At 39.7% G+C, this 26,314-nt stretch overlaps 6 protein-coding genes across 8 annotated transcripts; 5 read left to right on the forward strand and 1 right to left on the reverse strand.

Moving 5' to 3' along the window:
- The first annotated feature begins 2,703 nt into the window (after window positions 1-2,703).
- Window positions 2,704-3,284, forward strand: LOC134192841 (uncharacterized). Its single transcript, XM_062661600.1, has 2 exons — window positions 2,704-3,012; window positions 3,060-3,284. The coding sequence occupies exons 1-2, from the start codon at window positions 2,704-2,706 to the stop codon at window positions 3,282-3,284; spliced, it is 534 nt and encodes a 177-aa protein (XP_062517584.1).
- On the forward strand, window positions 2,826-4,697 carry LOC134192842 (kelch-like protein 21). Its single transcript, XM_062661601.1, has one exon. The coding sequence runs from the start codon at window positions 3,432-3,434 to the stop codon at window positions 4,695-4,697; it is 1,266 nt and encodes a 421-aa protein (XP_062517585.1). The 5' UTR covers window positions 2,826-3,431.
- A 2,153-nt stretch (window positions 4,698-6,850) lies between these two features.
- Window positions 6,851-10,299, forward strand: LOC134193162 (collagen alpha-2(IX) chain-like). The gene is made up of 13 exons (XM_062661965.1): window positions 6,851-6,980; window positions 7,045-7,080; window positions 7,140-7,193; window positions 7,301-7,345; window positions 7,403-7,480; window positions 8,192-8,245; window positions 8,472-8,525; window positions 8,588-8,641; window positions 8,709-8,771; window positions 8,838-8,894; window positions 9,640-9,666; window positions 9,726-9,795; window positions 9,863-10,299. The coding sequence occupies exons 1-13, from the start codon at window positions 6,870-6,872 to the stop codon at window positions 10,225-10,227; spliced, it is 1,068 nt and encodes a 355-aa protein (XP_062517949.1). The 5' UTR covers window positions 6,851-6,869; the 3' UTR covers window positions 10,228-10,299.
- Window positions 10,300-11,218: 919 nt separating this feature from the next.
- Window positions 11,219-16,360, forward strand: LOC134192844 (uncharacterized). The gene is made up of 2 exons (XM_062661602.1): window positions 11,219-11,243; window positions 11,310-16,360. Exon 2 carries the CDS (start codon window positions 11,333-11,335, stop codon window positions 16,268-16,270), a length of 4,938 nt encoding a protein of 1,645 aa, XP_062517586.1. The 5' UTR covers window positions 11,219-11,243; window positions 11,310-11,332; the 3' UTR covers window positions 16,271-16,360.
- Window positions 16,331-20,196, reverse strand: LOC134192719 (acyl-CoA dehydrogenase family member 11-like). 2 transcript variants are annotated; one of them, XM_062661468.1, is made up of 12 exons: window positions 20,120-20,196; window positions 19,902-20,058; window positions 19,352-19,420; window positions 19,153-19,294; window positions 18,985-19,092; window positions 18,821-18,919; window positions 17,524-17,590; window positions 17,371-17,456; window positions 17,236-17,304; window positions 17,018-17,172; window positions 16,844-16,960; window positions 16,331-16,784 (listed from the first exon to the last, which is right to left on the reverse strand). In XM_062661468.1, exons 1-12 carry the CDS (start codon window positions 20,161-20,163, stop codon window positions 16,569-16,571), a joined length of 1,329 nt encoding a protein of 442 aa, XP_062517452.1. In that variant the 5' UTR covers window positions 20,164-20,196; the 3' UTR covers window positions 16,331-16,568. The 2 variants fall into 2 exon arrangements, with proteins under 2 accessions (XP_062517452.1, XP_062517453.1); XM_062661469.1 differs by lacking the exon at window positions 20,120-20,196 and having other exon boundaries at window positions 19,902-19,946; window positions 20,003-20,017.
- Window positions 20,055-26,061, forward strand: LOC134192718 (sterol O-acyltransferase 1-like). 2 transcript variants are annotated; one of them, XM_062661466.1, is made up of 16 exons: window positions 20,055-20,072; window positions 20,218-20,274; window positions 20,337-20,455; window positions 20,538-20,665; window positions 20,714-20,761; window positions 21,879-21,986; window positions 23,209-23,488; window positions 24,414-24,486; window positions 24,540-24,636; window positions 24,703-24,748; window positions 24,807-24,898; window positions 24,963-25,098; window positions 25,230-25,328; window positions 25,387-25,528; window positions 25,585-25,727; window positions 25,788-26,061. In XM_062661466.1, the coding sequence occupies exons 2-16, from the start codon at window positions 20,241-20,243 to the stop codon at window positions 25,848-25,850; spliced, it is 1,608 nt and encodes a 535-aa protein (XP_062517450.1). In that variant the 5' UTR covers window positions 20,055-20,072; window positions 20,218-20,240; the 3' UTR covers window positions 25,851-26,061. The 2 variants fall into 2 exon arrangements, with proteins under 2 accessions (XP_062517450.1, XP_062517451.1); XM_062661467.1 differs by lacking the exons at window positions 20,055-20,072; window positions 20,218-20,274; window positions 20,337-20,455; ... (1 more) ...; window positions 20,714-20,761; window positions 21,879-21,986 and adding an exon at window positions 22,523-22,746.
- The last annotated feature ends 253 nt before the right edge of the window (window positions 26,062-26,314 follow it).

The following is a 26,314-nucleotide window of genomic DNA, read 5'->3' on the forward strand; positions in this document are numbered from 1 at the left end:
GGCTATGATAGTACGTTTCTCTTTTCTAGACGTGAAAGAAGTGGTTTGCAGTAAGTTATCTCTATAGTCTACTAGCTAAATAGAGTCATCACATTGTATTTATTACGTGTATATAGAGTTAACTGTTTGGGCTATCATTTCTGTGACTACATACTTCACGTACAACTCCCTTGAAATTTCGGAATCGAATGTTTCTTGGAGTTGGTCTGAAATCTTTCAAGTTGTAGTTTGCTCAATGTTTCTCTGTTTCGATCTTAATTTGAATTACAATTGTCTAGTGGGGACAGAGAATACATGTAGAGATGTTGTGCTATACATCCAAGTTGTCATTGGTCTCAATGTATGGCTTGTTGGTGACGGCTTGCCTGAAATCCATCTATTTCAGCACTGTCTAAAGAACTGTATGCTTTCTGTGTCTGCATTGAGATACATGAATTTTTTAGCAAGTCGTCGTTTTAAGAAATTTGAACATTTGCCCGAGCATCATGTTATACAATAGCAAGACTAGATAGTTACATTATAAAGCATTTTAGCTGTTGTTATAATTAATTAACTTGCTGTCTTGAAACATGGGTTTGATTTTTAGTGTAGCAATGTTTGGGTAGTCAGATTACCTGTAGTTATAGTAACAACAAATTTCTGGTTTTTACATGGTATACACAAGTGCAACACGCCTCCATGATTCAAAAAATCATCATCATCATCATCCTCATCCTCATACTCATCCTCATCCTCATCCTCATTCTCATCCTCTTCATCATTGCCGTAGATAGCAAGACTTCTAATCCGAGTCGCACAACACAAGGGAGTGGTCTGTATGTTAGCTACACACACACACACACACACACACACACACACACACACACACACACACACACACACACACACACACACACACACACACACACACACACACACACACACACACACACACACACACACACACACACACACACACACACACACACACACACACACACACACACACACACACACACATACAGTTATATGCTCTATTCTAACGAGCAGCGATCTGAAGATGCATAAATATGAAAGTTATATACGGGATACGTAAAGCTTCTGGGCGGAGCTCACGTTTGACCATTATTCTCTGCGTCATAGTCTTCTAACGAAATGGAGGCACTATCTATATTATGTATGGGTGTGTATGACGGATTTAAAATTATTCCCTACACTCATCATCTTGAGTATGCCTATCACGTGCGTTTTCCGCCTCTGTTTGGTATCTCCACGAAGACGTCTGCTAGAATTTTGTCCTATGCTACTGCTGTTCACTGCAGTAGTCTGTAGCTATCTTTGTCGTCTCACTTTGAACTATGACGGCGTAGATCAGCAGTGGCCAGTGATTTTCAGGTCAGCTCAAAATACTTGTATGCTGGTTGTACTATCATGGGTAGTGGTTGTGAGATGGGAACTAAAATGGCGGCGCACTCGCGACATCGGAGAATATTTCGGTAAGGAAAAAACAAGTGATGTTAATTACTAGTAGCCAAGATTGCTTTTGCTAGGTCTATGTTTGTTTGCCATTGTCTCAGCTTCAATTGTAGCTGGCGTCAAGGCTGTAGGGTATCTTCCTTGGAATTGGCTTACTACATTACAAATGGCAGCAACTGTGGTTGTGGTGATAGGGAATGTTACGGAATGTGAGGAATGCATCTGTTGGGATGTACTATGTACCGTCTTGGGTCTGATATGCATGACCCTTGAAACGTTGCTGTCAGATTTTTATGTATACAGCATGTACGTGCTCAGGGTATTCTTTCTGTCGTTGTCTACATTTGCCCAAATTGTGATGCTTACCAATGATGTCTTGAAAACGACTAAGTATTTGCCAAAATAAAATTTTACTTTTGTGTGATCGAATCTTGAAAAGCAATAACGTATTGTAAATGTGTGAAGTATCCATTTACAGTGTTGAGTTGGCAATTTATTGTCATCTAAAATTATTGTCGTTTCTATATCTACATACGTAGCAATCTTTAGATGTCAATTTGATAAATTTTTCAGTTGTCTACAATATCTATGATAACAATTTTACAATCAGTGTAAGATAGATTACGAGAGAATGACCAATAGAAATTTTCATTTATATTAATATTTGATAAAATCTTTTAAAACTGGTTGGCAAGTGTGTTCTGCACTTGTACGCATTTGATTTAAATAATACGTATATGCATGTGTACTTCATAAGATTGATATAAGAATATAAGTAAATCTACACGTTACATTACACAATATTAAAATCATCTAGACTACGTACCGATAGGTATACTTGCTTCTATTACGCGTGCAAACAGTGTGTTCACGGTTAGAGATTTAAAAAGTACACTCAAAGTACTTAATCTAATTAAATTTACAAAAATTAGTAATGCAACTGAGATCACGTGACGTCTTACTTTGCAATTCTGAAGTGTGAGAAAAGCTAACGTGGAAGGCAACGTTGTGCTAGCTTTCCATCTCTGGAAAATGTATATATTATGAGCATTTTTAATACTACAAAAATGTAAAGCTGGGGATGGCATTTAGATGGGCACTAATAAGTTGTTTAGCCTTTCTTCGAGAAGAAGTCGTGTTTTGCTAAAGCAGGGTTCATATTACATTGCTTTCTTTCTGCTAGGATATGCTGCATTTTGCTTATAAACTTATAACACATACACTACATTGTCAATACTGCTAGAGGTCATGCGGAGTGCAGTAGGTGATACGCTGTCATCACGTGCTCTAGAGACTACGGCCATGAGCAGTGTCTATACTAGCAGCTTTGTGATCAGTGACCATATTCCTACTGCCAGCAGATTAAACGAATGTTCTTTTGGAGGTAAGCGTTATCGCGGATCTTGGGAAAGAGCTCCAGTCGACGTTCTAGACGTATTTGACCTTGTAGAAAATCATGAAGAATTTCTGGAACTATTTTTACAAGTAATGGAAGAGATGACTACTATTCGACATCCTAACGTTGCCCAGGTGTATGGTGTGGGTTTGGGCGGCGAGGTATACGTCTACCAATAGTCAGTGAACTCTTGTTTGTGACTCTGAAGGATCGCATCGGCAGTGAAAGCCCTATGACACACTTGGATCTTGTAGATGCTCTTTACGGTGTATTGAATGGCTTAAGATTTGTTCACGAGAGTACACCACCCGTTTTACATGGAATGCTGACTGCAGACAGTGTTTGGATGTCACGTGATCTGAGTCAGGTGAAAATAACTCACATACGCACGGCAAGATTGCTAGTAGAAAAAGGTCGACCTTCTTGCCTTTAGTCTGCACGACACTACCTTGCTCCAGAGGTAGTAGAAAATCGCTCAAGTTTGTCAACATCTGCTGATGTATTTAGTTACGGAAAATTAGTACTGGAAACTGTAAAAGGTGAATCAGACCATACGTTTTTCTCAGCGGCTGAAGAAAGTATGTGCTCTCGTCGTGAACAATCTCTTTTGTCTGTTGCAAGCGAATGTCAACGTTCAGCAAGTGAAAGACCTACTGCCCAAGAAATTATGAACATTTGTTTTCCAAGTGCTGTCACAAATGATATACCTAGAGAAGACATAAATCATTGCATTTCTCTTGATGAAGAGACTCTAGAGTCTACGGAGCCTCTAAACGGTTCAGAGCTGTTGCAAATAGAAAGCGAGAGTCTGGAAGAAACACAATTGTCTGATGAAACAATGCGTACTGACATTGTCGCATGTTCCTTACAAGATGAGGGAAGTCTTGTAGTGCAATCACTGCAAGACATAAGCAGATTTAGCAGACTGAGAGAAATATCCGAGAGATACCTCCTGAACTCTAACGGAGGTTCTAGTTTACATGATATTGGCTGTATTCCAGAATGGCACTATAGACGTGACTTTCCTCATCCTGGTGAAACAGTGATGGCTGTGATTGACGGGAAATTCTTGACTGGCAACAGAGGTCGAAACGAAATGTACATAACAGACAGCGCTAGTGGAGAACTGCTTCAAACAGCTATATTTCCCGATAGTAGTGCTACCTATGATGGAATATTTATATCTGATGGCAAGATATTTTCGGTTTTCGTGGATAAAGGTACATGGCAGCTCAGCGTCCATACCTACTCATTAACTGACGACAAATGGACTCTGGTATTTAGGAGACCTCCTAATATTGAACTGGCTGCAATTGCCTTAACGCTAGTAGGGGACAGAATATTTATCGCAGGAGGCTACAACAGAAGGATGGAGAAGTTAGCCAATGTCTTCATGTTCAGCACAACTACTAGAGAATGGCTACTTTTGCCTAGCATGCCTACCGCAAGGTGTAGCTGTTCTAACTTTATATACAACGGCAGTATTTGCTACGCAGCTGGAGTAGAAAATGAAGGAGTGAGAAGCAAAGCTGTGGAACTGATGTCTTTAGAAGACTATGAATGGACGTCGTTGCCTTCAACTATGGCAGCTGGAGGAGCCGTGAGGACAATTCACGGCACTCTAGTCGCTACAGGAGGTGTGGATGATTCAGGAACGGTATCACGACGAGTCGAGTTCTGGGGCTATCATCAAAAGTCATGGATGCCATTACCAAAGCTTTCACAAGGGCGATTCGGTCACGGAATGGCAGTCGACGTCGATGGAGATTATTCGCGCATTATTGTAACTGGTGGATACGATAAAAATCGTCATATGACAAGCACAGTAGAAGTCATTGAATTTTAAATATTATAAAACCAAACTTTAATTAATGCATTAAAGCTGTTTCTTAATGCAGTCATTGATATTTCGCTAACCTCTATACTTAGTGGCACGAATTGTTTATACACAATAATGTATTTCTTACTACACGTTGTACGTTTGGTTAGTTGTGCTTTAGTTTGATCAGCACGTCTTTCCAGTTGTATTGAAATCCGATATCATGCAGGCGTGAGCTTACATATTAGATATGGTAATATGGAGCTGCACCTCTTCATGTCTTATGAGCACACCTAGCGTGACCTCTACCTCATCAGTCAGTACTCATTTCCATCTGCAATCCATAGCTAGATAGCTAGGGAGTTAGAGTATAGTAGACATTCGTAAATTAAAGAAAAAAAGAACAAACTTGTCAGAAGATTCCCAGCACGTTTGCTAGGCTAAGTATCGTACTGTATACTGCAAAACCCAAATAAACTAGAATAGAGAAATCCGTAGTATCCCGTATGTTGGTATTTGAACTGTAATGATAGAGTTGATGGAATCTAGCTGCTCTTACGACAATCTATAGTGATAATCTTGGACGTCTATTTTGTTTGTCAAATAGACCAGTGTCTTCTTGTCATTTTCCAGTTTCCGGCATAGTTGTGGTGAGGGTTGCAGGGCTGCTTTTTTAGTACTGCATTGCAGTGGTTGGCAACCATCAGATTGGTCCTACGGGATGTTATAGACAGCTTGAATGTTTCTATCAACGTTGAATGCATAGTGATATGAGCCTTGTGCCTATTGTGGGGTCCTTGCTGTTTTGGGCTTTTGAAACGTGGTTGGCGGATTTGTACAGAATACTCTATGCGTTCCGGTTATTCTTCTCTCAGGTTACGTGCTGTACTATATCAATATGCTGGCAAGAGTCGTTTTGAAGAATATTGTGACTCCTTGAAATGAATTCTAGAAGTAGGCGGCTATATCAGATTCAGTTTTATGTAGAAATGATGTTTATCTTGTCTGTGATTACATACGTCATTTACGCCTTACTTCAATTTTCAAATTTTCTTGAAGTGGCTCTGATATCTTTCATATTGTCGTTAGCTTAATTTTTTCTGTTATACCTCCTTTGTCAATTGAGGACAGGGAATCCAATTTGTAGAGACGAGCACTTACAATTGTTGTTTAGGGTCTTGCCTTTTGAGCTTTTGGTTACTGGTTTCCTTTACCTATCCATTCCCACACTGCTTCAAAACCTTTCTATTCTCACTGGCTGCATTGCTAAACATGAATATGCTAACAACTACACATACCAGTACTCTATTAACATAAAAGGTTTAAGTCTTGCTGCATGTATTAGATATTCAGCTAGTTAGAACTTGTTAATTCGAAACAGCAGTTTGATATTAGTATAAGCTGTTTTTACCCTTGCGTAATCAGCTGCAGAGTATACTGATACCTTCACGGTGATAAAAGGTTAATTTCTTGTCTTCGCATGCATGGTATATACAAGTACAACACATCTCCATAATTCGACATAAAACTTTGCACTACATAATGACATGTTGATTTCAATTTGTGTTCCAGAAGCTCATGCATTACGAGGTTTTTATTCTTGATACTTTGCCAATTGGTGTACTCGAAGACTCTCAAGCGCATCCTGTCTGTAGAGCGCAATTTTAGTGCATCATTTCCATTATTGGAAACTCAGTGTGATATCTGCGTGGGGTGCATGGGCGGATCTCGTGATTCGTGTCTAATTACTCCTTATAGCTAACTCGTAATATTATAGTTATTTGCGTAAAGAACACCGAGAGAAATTATTCGCTTGCAAGCTTTCTACAAGCTAATTAATATCTCGCAGTCACATCTATATCAGAGCGCACATATTACATAGGCATCCATCCATACCATGTGACTGTGGTACGTGTAGCATCAATATTGCCTTGATAATCTACAGTTTGCATGAATTATCGAATTTTGCTTCGCGAAGTGTATTACTAAAAATGTATGTCATGTTTATTGTTGCAGGTCTGCTGATGGTCTCACCATAAAAGGAATCTTGTCCCCAGCTGCTCTACGTTTACCGCTACACATTTCCTAGAAATATCTTTGTTACGAGAAGAGTAGGAGTGGCAGCACAGACGTGATAAAAGGAGATGCTCCGTCGATTCCTTCTCATTCTCCAGCACGTGCACGTCGAGCAAGCAAGGCATGAGAGCTATTGAAACGTTCATTGTCGCTAGCCTTTTGGCTAGCAAAGTCACTGCTAATACAGATGGAGATGCAAACAACGAAATGTGCGTTGGAGAGAAAGGCGACAAGGTGAGTGGAAAAGCCATTTGTTCTTTTTGCATAGCATCAGACAAGAATATGGCTAATTTGCAAGGGGGAGACTGGTCATCCGGGATCTACTGGATTGAGAGTAAATATTTGCTGAGATATATAATGACGTTAGAATGAAGCATCTAACACGTTGTCTAGGGATACAAAGGAGAGAAAGGTGAAACTGGTTCTTCTGGTAACAATGGAGTTAAAGTAAGAATCAACTGATTAATTTCAAAATACTTACCACATATAGCAACTTGCATTTACACATTAATTAAAGGTAAATATCATTACTTTATTACGTTTGACTATTTAAGGGTGATGCTGGCGTGAGAGGTCCTCCTGGAGTGCGTGGTCCTGTTGTAAGATGTCGCCATTTGATAACGATGACTTCATTTGAACGAATACTTTATTACTAGGGCCGACCTGGGGTGATGGGTCCGACTGGTAATGGTAAGACTGGAGCTCAAGGTCCGCAAGGAAACTCAGGAAGGCAGGTAATATTTATTTTATAATGTGCTCTTTGTGTTCTCTAATGAGACTTACACTATCACGTTCAGAAAAATTAATCAAAGAATTCAATTGTATTCATAATGCTTGTGTAATTTAAGAACTCACTGCAGGTTGTGTTACTGCAGTTGATAAACGAGTTGCCATATATCGCATTCTAAGGTGTGGTTTAAATTTCGACGTCATAATTTAATTAACTTACTAAAAAGGAAATTTTTTATTTGTATCATAATTATAGTACCATTGCTATAACAAGACAAGCTTTGGAGCACATAAAATCAACCAGTTTGTTGTAAATTAACGCAAATGGGCCAGGACATGCAACGTTTAGAATGCTAGATATTGTTGCTGCATTTATTGATGATTAAAAACTAAAATTGCATTAATTTAGTTAATATTAGTAGACAAGAAATTGTTGTACCATTATTTGTTATTTTTCAATGTTTTGAAGTGTAACAACAAAGCAGTAAGAAAGGTATACAAACAAAGAGTTTCTGGAGCAATCATATAGTCGTACTTAACTTGCACCCTTAACAGTTTTTTGATTGTTTTAAATTGCAAAGTAGAAATGTTGGTAACGTGTATGATTCTGTGTAGGAATTATAGATTAGCACTACTTATGATTAAATTGTTAATTTGTATACTTGTTTGTGACCATGTAGTTTGAAAGTAGCGTGATAAATTTTGTGAACTGCTAGGGTCCCGTTGGTCCACAAGGTTTGCCAGGAGTAAAAGGAATAAGAGGGGATAAGGTAAAGTGTTGGTAGTATATACAACACACACACACACACACACACACACACACACACACACACACACACACACACACACACACACACACACACACACACACACACACACACACACACACACACACACACACACACACACACACACACACACACACACACACACACACACACACACACACACACACACACACACAGCTGTAGCAACTGAGTTGGATAATGTTAATAGGGAAACAAGGGCAGTTTGGGTGGACAAGGAGTAGCTGGAGCTGACGGAACACCAGTAAATACAACAGTTCAGTTGTAATTGAAACGTCATTAATTAGCTTATTTATTTGTATTTAGGGCCCACCTGGGCACAGGGGGCAAACAGGAGTGACAGGATTAAAAGGAGAAAAGGCAAGCTTTTACCTAAATTTTGTATATCGAAATACTTGAATTATTAATTTTGTCTGCAATGACTTAGGGTATTAGAGGAGAACCAGGACACAAAGGAGAGCAAGGGAAGCAAGGAGTACCCGGACCAGCAGTAGAAAACTTTTGACACGTTGGCACACACGCTTGAATGAATGATAATGGTATTTGTGCTTTTCAGATTGATTCCGATACTTTGAAAAATTATTTTGAACCAGTCAAGAAGATGAGACAAGAAGTAAGAAACGTGTGTTGTACAAGCAATGTATGATGATTGAAACTAGATTGTGATTATTGTATATAGTGCAATAATTAGTTAGAGCATGGTTGTAGGGATCTATCGGCTAGTGACTCGAAGCCTGCAGCTAAGGGTTTAATTAATTACCAACGAGATAATTGACTAAGCCAACTGTTATGGCTATTAATAAACCCGAGTGGCTAAGGTTCAATTAAATAACATATTTATAGATCCCGTTACTAACCATGTTCTAGTTGCTTTAAAATATGTCTCGTGACGATAGATGTAGTGTAATTGGTGAATTTTATCTGATGGCAATTTTGAATCTATCATTGACAATAGAGAATGACTGCGACTTCTATGCAGAAGTCCAAACGTATGGCTGTTCACACCTCTTGGTCCTCAAGGTTAGTTATTTGCAGACCACCTTGACAAGTGGTAGATTTAATACGCTTTGAATATGGGGAGTCCTAAATGTTTTGAGTTGATGTAAGTTAATGAAATAATTGAGTAAGTTGTTCCTAATGTTGAAATAGTTACTCTTGCCTGCGTCTTCCCTATCAAACCGCAAGTCTCTATTACAGCCAGGAGACCTCTAGAAGACCTCATATTGACCAATCAGCATGCTTAATGATCATGTGACATATTCACGTAAACTTGAATATATTGAATAGCTTCCTTTCTTAGTTACAAGTAAGCAAGCTGAAAGTTATAGAAATAATTTTACTATTTTTTACATTTGTAGTTGGAAGGCTTGAAACAAGAAATCCTGGTAAGAGAAATGTTCGTTAATGTTTAAGTTAATTAACTTATTATAATTATGTTTTGAAGGCTCGCAACGTTACGCCTGCTGCTCACTTGTACGGTGTTGGCAGCTCGGGCAGCAAGATCTACAGCTCTGGTGTGCATTATCTGATTGTAATATTAATATTGGTGATAGGAATTTTTGCAAAGATTATGTTGTCTAGGAATTGTAACTCAATGGTTTGAGAGAAGTGGTTCCGTCTGGTCTCCTCTTCTTCATGGTGGCATGCAGTACAGCAACGGTTCTATCACTGTTCCCAACGATGGACTCTACTACGTTTACGCACAAATGTACTATCGCCACTCAGGCTCAAGTTACCTCAATGCTGGCTTTCGCATGAGAGTGAATGGGGCCGGTCGTGCCTTTGCTTATCGGTTTACTAATGATGCCAATGATCTTCACACTCATTACTTGGGACGCATCATTCATCTGAACAAGGGAGACAAACTGTCCTTAACATTCGAATACAACAGTTACTACCGTTTTTCTAACGAGCGTGCATTTTTTGGTGCGTTTCTAGTGAACTGATTACAAGAGGAGAAACACTGCATGTGTTAGAGATGGAAATGAAATTGTCTGCATTTTGTCACAAATTCAATATGTTTGTTCTCTAAGAATTCGTTCTTCAATCCTTCCTGTCTATCTTATATATATATATATATATATATATATATATATATATATATATATATATATATATATATATATATATATATTATATATATGTATATATGTAAATGTTTAGATACGTTGCGGTGTCTCCGAGTTAACGGAGCAACAAGTTTTTGAACGTCTACTTATTAACTAGACATCTGGTAATAAATATCAAAACAAATACTGCAATCTAAAAAGCTACATTTAGCTACTATCTATTTTATATAGATACACGTACGTGTGTGAGACTAGGTTGTTATAGTTGTCTAGAAGACTCGTACGTGCATGTGTCTCCTATATATGTCGCGAAATCTCTATGGTACAACTTCCTAGTTTTGAAGTCGTTGTCGTCACGAATCTGGTCGTGGTTCGATATCTGAGTGAGATCGAGTGCAAAAGAGAATCACACGTGCACACGTATTCTAACAGTGTAGTTACACCCAGAACTAGAACTGGACTAGATCGAGTAACTAACATGGATGCAACAGCGATGACGTGCTGATGTTTCTAGTTATAGTTTACACAATATCGCAATCTTCTCCGTGATCCTATCTGCCTGCAGACTGATCTACCTGGTACGTTATCTTTTTGACAAATGGCGTTTTAGCTAAGCACCACTAGTAACCTAAATAAGTACAATTTTAATTAAATTAAACATTAGTTAATTAATTAATTAAATTTAATTATGAATCTCCTACTTTTCTACGTATTTGACTTAAAGCTAAAACTTTGTGTTATACGGCAGTTGGAACAATACAATTAATTAATTAATTAAGTTAATATATCCTACCTAGATACCCACTTGCACTTGAGCAACATCATATACGGGAATTTATGTCAATCCCTCGTGTGTATTTGTAGAAGCAGTACATACTCACTCGCTCAAACTGGTAAGACGGTACAAGTTTGGAGTTTGACTTTATAATCTTTAGTGGTTGCACCATTTATTTTCCTAGTTAGCCGACGTCTGTATGTCAATATGGCGTCAGACTACTCGCTGCAGCAGACACTCGACTGGGAAATCAGAGACAAAATTGTAATAGGCGAGGAGCTCGGGCGTGGATCGTACGGAACAGTGTGCGAAGGTGAGTGGAAAGGCGCTCGAGTAGCAGTCAAAACGGTTCACGACATTTTCGTGGAGGTTGGGCTTCCGAGGAATGACGTTGCGGCATTTCTAGAGAAATTTGAATTAGAATGGCAGACAATGAAATATTTGAGGCATCCAAACGTCGTACAATTGTTTGGAGTGAGCACTCTGAACAGTAAACAGCCAAAAATGATTATGGAAATGTTAGATGAAAGTCTCCAGCGTCGCCTCGAAGGCACCAATCCTCTTTCACCAATGAAGAAACTTCATGTTTTGAAAGGAATTGCATGTGGGCTTCGATATTTGCATGAGCTTCCCTGTCCAGTCATTCATCGTGATCTTTCCAGTAAAAACATTCTCTTGTCTGATGATGCCCGGCATGTGAAAATTGGTGATTTGGGTGTGGCCAAGGTTCTTTCTGAGATGCACTGTGCTCGAGGCACAGTCATGCCGGGTACAGAGCTCTATATGCCGCCTGAAACTCGTTCAGAGACTCTGCCTCATCCAAGTCTTGACATCTTCTCATTCGGAGTCATTATGATTGAGACTATTGTCAATTGTTTGCCATCGCCTCTTCCTTTGCTAACTCGGGATCCTAATGACTCGACCAAGTATTGCGTGCTAACTGAACTGGAGAGACGAGAGAAAGATTTGAAGCAAGTGCCGAAAGATCACATTTTGTACTCAACCATATGTGCAGCACTCGATTTGCCAGAAAATCGACCATCAGCTGCTGAAATCCTAGAATCGCTATCAAAGTACAAACAGAAGATAGGAGGAAGTGATGACAAACACCATTCTAGTGAGCTTCAACAATGTAAGCTGAAGGTCGATGAGTTAGTTGCAAGTAAAGAAAGAATGCAGAGCGAAATTGGACAACTTAAGACTCAAGTCCTTAAACTGCAGGATGAGAACAAACAACTTCGCTTCGAAGCTACTGCAATGAAAGCTGCAAATTTGTTGCCACAGCTGCAGACTAGTGAAACTTCTAATCTTTCTCAATATCCTGTTAATCAGCCAGATGTTGGTAATCGTTTGAAGATCACAGAAACACAAACTCCTCATCATGCTAGTGAACCAGTAGAATTTATTCAGCTCCCGCTATTGATGCCCACAACTAATGAACAATCTTCTAGACTGGTGCTGCCAAAGATTCGTTCTGAACGAGTAGATGTTGATAGTGATATTATCAAGTATGTCACTACTCTTGACAATGCTGTTGGAGCTTTGTTGTCACTCAATCATCGTGTCACTGATGATTTTAACTATTACGAAGTTTGCATTATTAGTTCTGGTCACAGGGGAACCATTGGTGTTGGATTTGCTAGAAACAACTACCGGCTTAATCGCCAACCAGGTTGGGATTGTGGATCAGTGGCTTACCATTGTGATGATGGAATGGTGTACAGTGGATCAGGAGGAAGGGATCGCTTGCAGCAACCTTCTAAATCGGGAGATGTTATTGGTTGTGGTATTAATAGAATTTCTGGGTCTGATCCGAATTGTGCCGTTGCTTTCTTTACACGAAATGGTATCCTCATTGGACAGAAGGCAGTCTCCATACCTGAGGGAGGATTTTACCCAATGGTTGGGATGCACAGTCGTGGAGAAATTGTTCGAGTCAATTTTAGTGCCACGTGGTGCAATGAATCAACTCATTTGCCTGTGAATTCTATCATACCGAGTCTTTCAGTGAGATATGAACGTATTGATGTAGATGGGGATATGATTTCGTATGCAGCAGGTGCAGGAGATGAAGTGGCTGTGTATCAGATGATGGGCTGTCGTATGGACAGTCACTTTTCGTACTATGTTGTTCGAATTGTCAAATATGGTACTCAAGGAACCATCGCAATTGGTCTTGCGAGACGTAATTATTCACTCAACAGACAACCAGGATGGGATAGTGGCTCAATAGGATATCACTGCGATGATGGTATTGTCTACCACACATTATCAGACAATGACCAATGTTATGGTTGTGCTCAGGAAGGCGATCTGATCGGTTGTGGTATTAGTAAATTTGTGGCACCAAATGAACAACAGGCAATCATTATCTTTACTAAAAATGGAATTAAGATGGGAGAGGTCAAGGTTGATGTTCCTCAAGGTGGCCTATACCCGACAGTCGGACTCCACAGTGTTGGTGAAGTCATCCAGGTTGATCTGACAGCAACATACTGTGAATCAACTTTTCAGACAGAGTCCATAAAACTCAATACTCCAGCAAGTCCACATAGTGTTATTCCACCACCGTATTTCTCGCTTTATCCAACTGCCCCTCGTTCGATCCGCTCTCAACTTGTAGAAGTGACAGGAAACACTGTGTCGTACACAAAGCATGTAACCAATGATGTTGGTGTCTTTCAATCATTAAGTCACCAGATTGGAATGAATTTCTTCTACTTTGAAGTTCGTATAGTGAACTATGGTGCTGAAGGATACATTGGTGTTGGTCTTGCTGGAGATAACTATCCACTAAATTGTCAACCAGGATGGGAAAGAGGATCAATCGGTTATCACTGTGACGATGGCAAGCTGTACTATGAGACTGGATTTGGTCAGCCATTCCACCAACCTGCCCAAGAAGGAGACGTCATTGGGTGTGGTGTGCATAACATTATTCAATCAAAAAAGTCTCCAACAGCTGTAGTTTTCTTCACACGAAATGACATGAAGTTGGGAGAGATTACTGTCCCTATACCAGAAGGAGGGTTTTATCCAACTGTAGGATTACACTCTCGAGGAGAAGTCATTGAAGTTGACTTTCAATCCAAATGGAGAGACATCACTCAACACAAGCAAGATATACGCCATGAGCGAGTTCTAGTGGTCGGCAATGACATTTCCTACATTGATACCAGAATGAATGATGTCGGAGTGTATCAATTAACTGGTCATACAATGAGCAGTTCTTTTGTCTATTACGAAGTCACCGTTGTAAAGCGTGGTCGCAAAGGAACCATTGCTGTTGGCCTCGCACATCCCGAATACTCTTTAGCTAAACAACCAGGTTGGGAAACAGGGTCTGTTGCATATCATTGTGATGATGGTAAACTGTATTGTGAATCAAGCTTTGGAAAAGCATGTCACACACCTGCAAATGAGGGTGATGTCATTGGCTGTGGTATTAGCTCATTTAGTGAATCTTCTCGCCAGTTAACCGTGTTTTTTACTCAAAACGGAAGAAAATTTGGTGAAATACTAGTAGCTGTACCACGTGGAGGACTCTGTCCTACAGTGGGACTCCACAGTGCAGGCGAAGTTGTGAAGGTGAACACGAATGCCAAATGGAAGAGACCTGTCATCACTCCATGTCGTTATGAGAGGGTGGAAGTGAATGGGAAAAGATTGTGGTATGTTGGAAATGCGAGAAACGATGTCGGAGTGTATCAAGCCATCAACCATCCTATGAACTCACAACAGTCATACTATGAAGTACACATCATAAGCACTGGAGCTCGGGGTACGATTGCTGTTGGTGTGGCTGCAAAGAGCTACTCTCTCGATCAACAGCCTGGATGGTTGAAAGGATCGGTTGCTTATCACTGTGATGATGGTAAGCTCTATAAAGAGTCAGGTCAGGGCATGCGTTTTCATCATGCAGCACGTTCGGGTGATTTGATTGGCTGTGGAATCAATCTCTTCAAAGGCTCGTTTTCAAAGCAGGCAACAGTATTCTTTACACACAATGGAGTGAAGATCGGTGAAACGGTGATCACTGTTCCTCGGGGTGGATTCTACCCAACAGTCGGCCTTCACAGCAGAGATGAAGTTGTACAAATAGAGACGGGAGCTCAGTGGCCCAAGGACAGTCGTTATCGAATAGAGACTGTTCATGTTGACGGTAATCGGATCTCGTATATTGAAAACAAAAGGAGGGAAATGGGCTGTTATCAAGTACTTGAGAAGCACATGGACCAGGAGGGAAGTTGTTTTGAAGTAGAGATAGTCAACTATGGGACTCATGGCTACATTGGCATAGGAATAGCTCGAAGAGATTACCCTCTTGATGAAATGCCCGGATGGAAACCTGGATCAATTGCCTATCATTGCGATGATGGAAAACTGTTTCAAGGAACAGGTATTGGCAAGATGTTTTCGTCACCTGCTACCCAAGGCGATGTAATTGGCTGTGGAGTGAACAAGGTCGTCCATTCAGATTCCAAGACAATGGAGGTCTACTTCATAAAGAATGGTACAATGATGGGAACTGGTGTTATAGGGATCTCAGAAGGAGGCTTTTCCCCGATAGTTGGTTTCCATACTGAGAACGGAAGTGTAAAACCAAATGTGCAAAGTCCAACTGTGGCTCTTACTACACATCCCCAGTTTCGATATTCAAATGTTCAAATTGAAGCAACTCGCTTGTCATATGCTGGGAACCAAGGAAATCAACCGATAGGCCTTTGTCAGTTCATATCTAGAAAGATGGATGAGCATTTCAACTACTTTGAAATGACAATCGTTAGTGCTGGTATTGATGGTGCCAGTGGTATTGGTGTCACACGTAAAGGCTATCCCCTCGATGCAATGCCAGGATGGCAAGAAGGCTCCTATGGATTTCATGGCGATGATGGTCATCTGTTTTATGGCAATAGCGGCAAGGGTCACGAATTAAGTACACCTGTAGAAGTGGGAGAAGTCGTCGGTTGTGGGCTTAATTTTAGTCAAGAACCTCCCAAGTTATTCTTTACTCGAAATGGCCAAAAACTTATACAATTTGCCATAGACTTTCCAGAGGACGGACTCTACGCAACAGTTGGAATGCACAATGCAGGTGAAGCAGTCGATCTGAATGTATCTGTTAATTGGCTGGGGCACGACTAAGCATACAATAATCACCAACTTCTTGACATAGGACTTCTTGTTCATAGAGACATTGTCAAACAGTTTTAGCAGACTGTTGATCTTAGATATAGCTATTTCTACTATGCCAAACTTGATTTCTTCTAATTGCTGAATTTTCATGATGGCAATCAATACTACTTACTTACCATATTTGAAGCATGCGGCAGTTTGTTTGTTTTTGCTGCTACTGTACTAGTAGTTTGTGAATAATATCCTGAGCCTGTATTGAGATATAAGTGTGTTATGAAATGTGACAAATTAGATAACAGCCACAATGTCATAGTCTTGCACCCAGATGCTTTTTCAATTCATGCTTAGCTACTGAAGCAAAGTGTACTTCATCTGGGCCATCAGCTATGCGGATACTCCGAGCGTAGGAAAAGAACATCGGCAATGGAGTATCCTGACAAACACCAGCTCCTCCATGGATCTGGATAGCACGATCAACGATAGCTTGAGCGATTTGAGGTGCAACTACCTTGATCATCGCAATCTGTAAGATCAAGCATGCTAGTACTATAACAAATGAGATGAATTTCATTTAGAACTTGCTTCTGCACGAGCCACTTTAGTTCCATATTTGTCAATAGTATCAGCAGCATTGAGTGTAAGCAACCTGGCCTGCTCTATCTCTATTCGTGATTGTGCAATCTGATGCTGTACGACACCCTGAAACAGAGAGTGATGTGAACCAGTTACAGAAGGAAGAACAGAATGGATTCATACCTGTCTGGCTATTGGTTTGCCAAATGCAGTCCGACTGATAGCTCGTTTGCACATCATGTCAACAGCTCTTTCGGACATTCCAATCAGTCTCATACAGTGATGGATTCGTCCGGGTCCTAATCTACCTTGTGCGATCTCAAATCCCCTGCCTTCCCCTGTAATCCATTATAACGTATTTATAGTCTAAAACACTGCCATGGTGTCCATTCGCATCTTACCGAGAATCATGTTTGATACGGGCACACGGACGTTTTCAAATTTAATTTCAAAATGACCATGAGGCGCTTCTGTCGCAACAATTGTCAAATAACATATGCTTGCTCGAAGTGTGAGTGATGTATGCAGATCAATACCATCATATCCAAACACGTGCAGTGGTCGTATCTTCTGTACTCCTGGACTGTCCATTGGTACGAGTATCATAGAATGCTGCTTATGTCTAAGCAGCATTGACAAACATCGGTTTATCCGTATACAAGATGCAACATAGAATGATGTGTGACTACTTGGGCATATCATCCGATCCAGTTCGACCCATCAAAACGGCAATTTTGCATCGTGGATCACCAGCCCCTGTAATAATAACCATACATACTGTATAGCAAATATTCATAAAAATTATGACACAAAATTCAACTGAAAACTGCAATGGTGAGTGATCGATCATTGGAGCCAATGTGTCAAATAGTAATAGTCACTGTGGGAGTGGCATTGCCATAAACCACATTGTGACAATAACATGCCTTCATAATAATCCATCTCATGTGACTTTGCAATCAGAGACAATATGATCTACCTGTATTCTCCATGCACACATGGTCCATCATAATCCATTCGTTTGCTTAGACATGCAAAAATATGGCCGGACATCCAAGATTTATCTCTTGTTTGTGGCACTAATACAGACCAACTCGGAATCCCTTCTATTCAGGAATGGGCCGGACCATTCGAGAATTACCATATGGCTAGCTTATTCGGAATCTGTCTTTATTTTATTATATTATTTTATTATATTATTTTATTATAATATTATAATATTATAAAGTTATTTTATAATAATAGTTAATTAATCAATTAATGTCAATCCGACATTAATGGATAAATTATCTATTATTATAAAATAACTTTATTATAATACGGTAATTAATTAATCCATTAACGTTGACAAGATGAAGCAGGGTTTGCTTCCGGTACTTGTAAGACTTTACAAACCAGACTGATCTCAGTCAGACTTCAACAATCAACACAAATATGTAATATAATTGACACATAAATAAATACAATCATAAGTGATAGTGCATACATAAATAATTAATTAACATGATCCATGTGTTCCGGAATGGTCGAGATTCTTGCTTGGTCCAGCTAGTGTTCTCATATGGTCCAGCAGATTTCAAAATGGCTAGCCCGTATGGGAATTCCCAAATGGTCGAGCCATTCCGGAATGGTCTGAATTCCTAACCCGTCTTAGAGTGTTGACAATATACTTACTGTCTCCGACTTCCAACACATTAGCGCAAAGATGCTGCAGTGGGTGTTGAAATAAGCAATAGCTAGATCTAATTTGCATATAAAATTGACTAATCATTAAAATCAGTAGAAAATCTTGATACTGAAACGAAATGCTAAATGAGAGCAACCCAGCTGAATTTGCCAATTGTTTGTAAGATGATAATTTCTCCACACAAATTCAGAAAATTAATCGGCAAAGTCATTTGCCATGTTTTAAACGTTTGCGAGACTTCGAATGCACTAACTTATCAATACCAATAGGGATCTACACAAATTGGTAGAAATACCTACCACTACTCCACCACTTCCTGCCATTAATCACATAGTGGTCGCCATTTTTTTCAATTGTGCATTCCATGTTCGTGGCATCTGAAGAAGCAACTGCAGGCTCTAAGAAACACCCAAAATTGCTCATGAACTATTGAACCGAACAGCATGACAGGTAAAAGTAATACCAGTCATGCAAAATACGGATCGAATTCGGCCATCCAGCAATGGTTCGAGCCACTGCCTTTTCTGTTCGTTACTTCCATACATGTGTAAGACCTCCATATTACCGGTATCTGTATAACAACAAAATATGTCACCCAACTTAATCTCGGATGCATTTAGAAACGAAATACCAGGAGCACTGCAGTTGAATGCTTCAGGAGCAATGCCTGGTGATCGACCCATGACCTCAGCCAAGTGAGCATATTCGAGTTGAGATAGACCAGAGATGTCTGGCAAAAAGAGATTCCACAAACCTTGTCGTTTTGCTTCGGACTAGAGCATCACGGTTTAACACGAGTAATAAACAATGGTCATGTGTATTCACTTTACTTTTAGTTGTTCAATGATTGGCAAGACCGTCCAACGAGACGGTGCAGATTCAAGTTGTGAAACAAAAACCTGTACAATACATAAATTCATTATTTGGTCACGTGTTATGCAAGAGACGGAGGGAGATGAGTCGGTTGGTTGTAGGTCACGTAACAGTCTGCATTACTGTTTGCTTCAAGCCTCGGGTAATTAGCAAAATGACAAACATAGTAAGACAGCAACGAAGAGAATTCACGTGGTGCAGTACATACACTCACTGTACACATACTGTACAAGTGATTAATTAGAGCAATAGAAATGCATAAATTAATTGATTAAGCTAGTCATTGATTTAATTGCTACACTAATAATTCCTAATTTATTGAAATGCCATTGTGCCCCAGTCACTGAAAAGTGAAAGCATGTTGCAGACATGTATTGTAGCATTTATAGCAAGGCAACGTGCGCTACATGAAATTGGTCAATCCAACCAGTGCATGTACAGTAATATCTAAACGTTGCACATGTGAAGCTACAAAACGTCACGAGCTCTGGTCACGTGGTCGTTTACCTTCTCTGCTGGATACACCTTTTCGTCCATGAACGTCTTCAGTCTCTGTAACAACTGCGCTGCTCTGGTGGACAGTCCAAGCAACCTGCCACTCTCCTTACGTTCGTTCGCTGACATGTTTCTTCTCTGAAGCTTCGTTACCGACAATGTAGCAAGTCTAGTCAACAACAGGTAGCAAAGTAACGTAGTACAAACAGCAAACGAAGCATGGCTTATACCTTCTGAATGAAATCCTGGAAGTTTGGTTGTGCAATTTGAGCATCGCCTACCTGAACATCCGGGCTATTAAGTGCATTTGCGGATGTCTGTTGTCTAGACGGTCGTGAAAGAACTTGAACGATGACTGACTTGTTGACTGTTCGGCACAGAGGCAGTGAGAGTCTCTGTAATGTCAATGACGCGAACAAGTTTACTCGCTGGTTTTTCTTGCTGTAGAGGACCGGAAGAAAGAGCACGAAGAAGAAGAAGACTCCACCAGCGTCGTACATGCAAGGTGCAACGGCGATATCTCGCTGTCTCATAGTGCAAGCGACTACGTTCGAAGACAGACGATGGTGTGGCGCATTCTGATGTAGCTAATTACCGTTTGACGGTGATCGAACTTCCGTTTGTTTGTTTTTGGTCGTATTCTCACAGATACTGCGAGCTGAGTTTCTCGAGCAGGTGGATGGTCATCTTGACAAGTTGCTGGAGAAGGTGGCTCTCGTTCACAAGACGCCAGACGAATGTGTCAGCTCAGATAATGAGAACGGCTCCAATGACAGGTCTGTCAGTTTAGAGTTGAGTGGTGTCTTCTTACAGAATTTGTTCAGGAAACGGAAAACGCACAAAGTGTTTGTTGAGAGAGAATCACTGCTGACGTATGTTATGATTATTAATTTATTTGTGGAGTAGTGGGCTTAGGCTGATTATGCCACCTCCTTTTTTTCTAACTTTGAGCATTGCGTGTCTGTATGTTAATGATGTGCATAAAATCTTTTGATTTTTCTTTAACTGCGTGTTGTTAAACTCTTGCGTGTAGTGGAACTCTTGTGTGTAATTCTTCTGCTAGACTTAGAAAGTTTGAGTTTTGCAGCTCTATAGATATTTTGCTTCCAAGCATTAATCCAAGGCATACAAGCGCTCTGTTGAAGGCTAGAAGACCAAGGGATGGACACTTGAAATGAGGGCATAGGCTCATTGTTATGCCTGGTGTTAATTAATTAGCGTGTGAGTGGAGGTGATGATCATATCTTTAGGTGGACTATCCCACTTGACAGTCAATGTGTCCAGCCCCCTTGTCACTTTTCATTAGCTCTGACTAATCAATCAATATCAAGGTGGATGAACGCTTTTTACCCTAAATTAATGATCTCCTTGATAACGTAGTTTTGTCATCATTTGATTGCTCAGTAGATTTATGCAGTGAGATCACTTGTGCTTAATTAATTAATAATTATTGTGATTGTATCTAATTTTGTGCTCTTCTGTATGACAGTCTGTTGTTTAGTTGCACACAGTATTGCATTTAATACTTGGAATAAAAAATTGGTAACTACTTAAAACAATTAATTGTTTATGAAACACTGTTGCTAGCACTGTACCTTCTACTTTTGGAAAGGAGTGTTTATATTATAAATTAATTAGTAGCTACTATATGAAACCCTAAGATGCATGCACTGAGTTGTAGGCACATTGTGGGCACATAGAGTGCTGTCAAACAAAGCAATAAGAGGTGTGTGTGTGTGTGTGTGTGTGTGCATGTGTTTTAGATTTAAGTTTCTTCTAGTCAGTGTAATTGATGTAACAATGTAACATAACAGCATCATTACATAGTAACTGGAACAGCATCCTTGAAACATTCTATAAATATAAATATCGACAAACTAGTTTTGATCTGGTTTAAGATAATTTCTGATTTGTACACCAGACATACCTGCATTGTGTTTATTTTGTTATTAATATGCATATTTATATATCTTGATGTTGTTGTGGTAGGACGCTGTTTTTGTCTGAGGAGATCAAGACCATCTATAACATTTTTGTGGCCATTCTGATTGTGATGAGCTTGAACACCTTAGTGTACGATCTCATGGCTCAAGGCAGGTCAGACAGCAAAATCATTTTCTTTAATTAAGTCAGTGTAGGACAACAACGTTTAACATCTAACTAACTACAACTATATTTGGAGTCATGTCTCGAATGTACATGTGTGACTCTCACTTTGAACTTTATCACAGCTGTAATTGGTTAATTAATGGCCTTTGAGATAGAATGATAAGAGTTTGATGTGCATGTGAACTCTTGGCACACTTTCATCTTCTACATATAGAATCACCAGTGTGTGAGGTTTATTGAAACTGACTGTAGTAATCAACTAATTCTTTAATTAATATTTAGGTGTTTTGGATTCTAGTACACGTATTTTAGACTATTACGGTACCTACTTTTGTATGATCCTACTATCCGTCAAGCCTGCATCGCCAACTTTGGTTTAGTGTCTGACATTTTGCACCTAAGCTCCACTTAGTTAGTGTTAATTGGCACCCAGTTAAAAAAATAGCACATAAGTTGTGACATCATTGAGCATTTGAACCTGAGTTCTCAGTCATGCCAAGGAAATGCGCTTTTATAGTAGAAGAAATCTTTGTCATAGAATGGCATCGTCAACATGGCTTAGTGGTGCCAAGGATGGCAGCCGGATGTATGGTGAGTATCCGTCTGCGAGGCGCTGGCTGTTGAAGGTTCCAGATAACATTTTGATTACCCCTTCTAAAAGTAGCTGGATGACACAGGAAACCATGATGTACTGGATGAGCCGGATTTGGGGCAATACGGAAGACAATAAAATGCCTACTTGTTCTTGGTAAGTGCATAGTTCACAATGTGACAAAGTTCGAGCAGGCGCTGCAAGTAAGAACACTGATCTTATGTATAGCAAACTTGAGTTGTAGTAATTAGTCAAGCACTTCTGTCAATTACCACCTTAAAGGTGCCATACCCAAGACCCCCATCCCATACTTTACCTACTAAGCTCACATGGCATGGAGATTGGGTGATGCAAGATTAGCTACGGTAGTAACATTGTGTTAAGTTTTGCGTATGCTACATGCAGCGTCGTATGTTGTACGAGCTATGGGTGTAACTATATCAATGGCATAGGCAATGTTCATCCATACAAACTTAGGGTTGTCTATTTTTACATTTTATTTTTTGACATTCTTGTGATTGGCTGTACTGGACAAAAGGGAGATATTACTGCTTGACGTACGGTATGGTGTATTCATGTTGTCATAGCTTATGTAAGGGTATATGTATTGTATTATAGGTTGGTGTTAGACTTCTCTCATATTGGATGGGCATTTGGACAATTCCCGCTCGTCATTACTCTGTGGATGGTGATGCAAGCTCAAGCGCTGCTCGCTTTTCCGGCATTTCAGATGTGGACTTTGACTCGTTCTGAAAGTCGGTTACGAATTGCGGTCATTGATTTGTTGTGGCTACTTGCATACATACTTTTCCAAATCACTTTTATAATATATCCCGTAATGGCAGTGTATAGCTGGGAACTGCCATTGGCATCTACGATTGTTGTGACATGTGAACAGGTGAGCATTGTATTTGTAGACTACATTGATGCAGTCGTTCTTTTTGAAATTGTTTACTATTTATGATTTGAATGGTTGGATGCAGTTTATTACGTTGATGTGTTAGTGTCGACTTCATATCGATCTTTGTCTTGTCTCCAAACCGGCAAGTTTTGTGCTAGGGTATCTACATAACTAAGGCTAGACCAACAAAATATTTTGGTCTGTGAATATTTTGAAAGAAAGCCTGACCAATAGACAAACATAACGTATTAGTAATGACCACTTGACGGTTTGAACATGCACAGCAGTTGTTGTGCTGCTTACAATCCTGTTGGATAACAAAACGGACGAATCGAATGATGCGGATACTGAGTGGAACACGGCAGACCACATGCATCTACAGAGTCACCGATGTCATGATAGTACTCGTAAAACATATGTATTTGTGCATACCAAACATTTCTATGGCAATCACAACGTAACTGCCCATGTTCCCATCAGAATTTATTTTATGTCAGTCAAGCTCGAAACTAAAACTGCCAACCTCGACCGTCAAGAAATTTAATTGGGTTGACCTAACCAGATGGCAATGTACTAACTGACGTACATCGGGTGTCATGCATATATACAACAATAGCGACACTGACAGTTGCATCCGTGTATCCATAGGCGGGTCACATGTATGAGAAATGCATTGGTGTAGCACCTAGTTTTGGTGAGAGTGCACAAATTTGTTCCGTGGGTATAACACTAAATAACAGCTGGACCAAGTGTATCATACACGGGACATGAATCATACATGGCTAGTGATCTATATGAGATTTAGTGTACTCTGTTTGCCTTGCTGGAAAAGTTGAGTGACGTCTTCTCTGTTTTTTTTCTTTATTTCTATGCCTACAAAGGTGTAGTGTAGTTCATTTGTCATTGCTTGTGTTGCTGTTAGGTTCGGTTTCTTATGAAAGTTCATGCATTTGTGAGAGAAAACGCTGTAAAAGTTGTTTGTCCTGCATCGCAAGGTAAGTACAGTTTGTAATATGTCGTTTGTAATTTGACCGTTTGCTCTGTTTAGACCTACCGAAAGGGAACACGCTGGAATTGCCAGGTTTTTCAAAATATCTTTACTTTCTGTTCGTACCAACTCTCATTTATCGCGATACATATCCACGGTAAGAATATCTCGAGTTAGCAAATTTATGCATGTAATTAACCATGTTTATATCAATTATTCACAGCACTAATGTCATTCGTTGGAAATACGTAGTAACAAATTTTGCTCAGGTTATGTCAACTATTTATATCATTGTATACGACTATTATTCTAACTCTTGTCATGCAGGTGGTTGCTTGTTTGTTCTACACGTATTATATATTTGCTCGCTTTTTGGTTCCTGTGTTTCACAATGTCGGAAGGGAGCCTCTTAGTCTGAGGTCTGATATTTCGGACATTATTTGACATGATGATGCTTGATGTTGCTGTTGAAATTTTTGGTAGAAATCTGACTCTACTGACATTCAGCAGTATGGTTCCGGGGATGATGATTCTTATTCTCGGATTCTTTTGCATTTTACATTCGTGGATGAACGCGTTTGCCGAAATGATGCGGTTTGCTGATCGTGAGTTTTATCAGGTGTGTAGTCTTAAAATAAGCATCTACAGTAGGTTTATAAATGCAACAATTTGTGTGGTTAATTGTTATTGTTCCTAGAGACACTTTGATTCCTGCCTGCGATTTGACGTATATGAATGTTTTGTCTGTAGGATTGGTGGAATAGTCGTCAGTTTGCTAGATTTTACCGAACGTGGAACGTCATCGTACACGAATGGCTGTACTACTACGTGTTCAGAGACACGATGAGGGTTACCTCTGCTTGTTGCATTGTTTATATTATTGTGTTAATATCATTGTAATCTGTAGTTATGTCAGAACAGTCATCGAAAGGAAGCAATAGCACGGGTAACAGTTTTCGTGCTTTCGGCCGTTGTCCACGAATACGTTATAGCTGCAATGCTTCGCTTCTTCTACCCGATCATGATGATAATGTTTGGTGGAGTCGGATGTAAGACATGGAAATGTCAAGCTGGCATCATTTTCACTCAATATCTATTTGTTTAGTCTCGTTTATTTGGTTGACGAAGAACAGAGAGTATCGAGTGTGGAACGTGTTCATGTGGGTGATGCTCTTCATGGGCTGTGGCATGCTGATGACTCTCTACACACACGAATGGTACGTTCGAAGAAACTGTCCACTTTACGATGTAAGTAGCAACTGACACACTAAAGTTAATTAATTCATCCCTAATAAATTTTAATTTTAGGACTTTTGGGCCAACTACTTTGTACCACGGACATGGACATGTAACTATGCTTCACCTATGTAACACTAAAATGCAGGCTCTTGTGGACGATATTCTGGATGCGATTTTAAACGGTGAAAGGTAACTTTTAACAATCCAGAACTATAATTTGTATTGCAATGAGGATGTGTAATTGACTAAGATGTGTTATGTCGAGATGGGATGGATATTTCGTTGTTTTATTGATCTTTACACTAAATGATTACAGCTGTAAGTCAGTGTTAGGTCACAGTGAGTTTCAAGTGAAGTGTATACTTGTGCTGGGCGATGCCTTTGTCTTGTCACTGGATTAGTATTAGAGCAATGAATAGGCCACATGGTCTTTGTATGAGACTATAGCTGTAACTACATGTATATAAAAGTGGTGGATCCTGGAGCGTTTGTAATGTTTCCATAGTAATAGCCTTTGCGGCAAGACAGTGAAAACTGGCAGATCAAATCCACTATTTCTATAGTAGATGATACGTCTTCAGGGTTGCACATGGCCA

This window comes from Corticium candelabrum, chromosome 17 (assembly GCF_963422355.1).
Source record: "Corticium candelabrum chromosome 17, ooCorCand1.1, whole genome shotgun sequence".
NCBI classification, from domain to species: Eukaryota; Metazoa; Porifera; class Homoscleromorpha; order Homosclerophorida; family Plakinidae; genus Corticium; species Corticium candelabrum.

Bases quoted from the DNA above. Each gene is read 5' to 3' on its own strand.
- LOC134192841 (XM_062661600.1), top strand. From the start codon at position 2,704: ATGCGGAGTGCAGTAGGTGATACGCTGTCATCACGTGCTCTAGAGACT. The intron at 3,013-3,059 runs GTATACGTCTAC...GTGACTCTGAAG, and splicing joins GTGTGGGTTTGGGCGGCGAG to GATCGCATCGGCAGTGAAAG.
- LOC134192842 (XM_062661601.1), top strand. From the start codon at position 3,432: ATGTGCTCTCGTCGTGAACAATCTCTTTTGTCTGTTGCAAGCGAATGT.
- LOC134193162 (XM_062661965.1), top strand. From the start codon at position 6,870: ATGAGAGCTATTGAAACGTTCATTGTCGCTAGCCTTTTGGCTAGCAAA. The intron at 7,081-7,139 runs GTAAATATTTGC...CACGTTGTCTAG, and splicing joins CGGGATCTACTGGATTGAGA to GGATACAAAGGAGAGAAAGG. The intron at 8,895-9,639 runs GTAAGAAACGTG...TTACATTTGTAG, and splicing joins TCAAGAAGATGAGACAAGAA to TTGGAAGGCTTGAAACAAGA.
- LOC134192844 (XM_062661602.1), top strand. From the start codon at position 11,333: ATGGCGTCAGACTACTCGCTGCAGCAGACACTCGACTGGGAAATCAGA.
- LOC134192719 (XM_062661468.1), bottom strand. From the start codon at position 20,163: ATGCTCAAATTGCACAACCAAACTTCCAGGATTTCATTCAGAAG. The intron at 17,591-18,820 runs GTAGGTATTTCT...TTATTATTACAG, and splicing joins CAGGAAGTGGTGGAGTAGTG to GGGCTGGTGATCCACGATGC. The intron at 16,785-16,843 runs GCAAGTTCTAAA...TTGATCTTACAG, and splicing joins CTAAAGTGGCTCGTGCAGAA to ATTGCGATGATCAAGGTAGT.
- LOC134192718 (XM_062661466.1), top strand. From the start codon at position 20,241: ATGACTGACTTGTTGACTGTTCGGCACAGAGGCA. The intron at 25,099-25,229 runs GTGTGTAGTCTT...TTTTGTCTGTAG, and splicing joins CTGATCGTGAGTTTTATCAG to GATTGGTGGAATAGTCGTCA. The intron at 25,728-25,787 runs GTAAGTAGCAAC...TTTTAATTTTAG, and splicing joins GAAACTGTCCACTTTACGAT to GACTTTTGGGCCAACTACTT.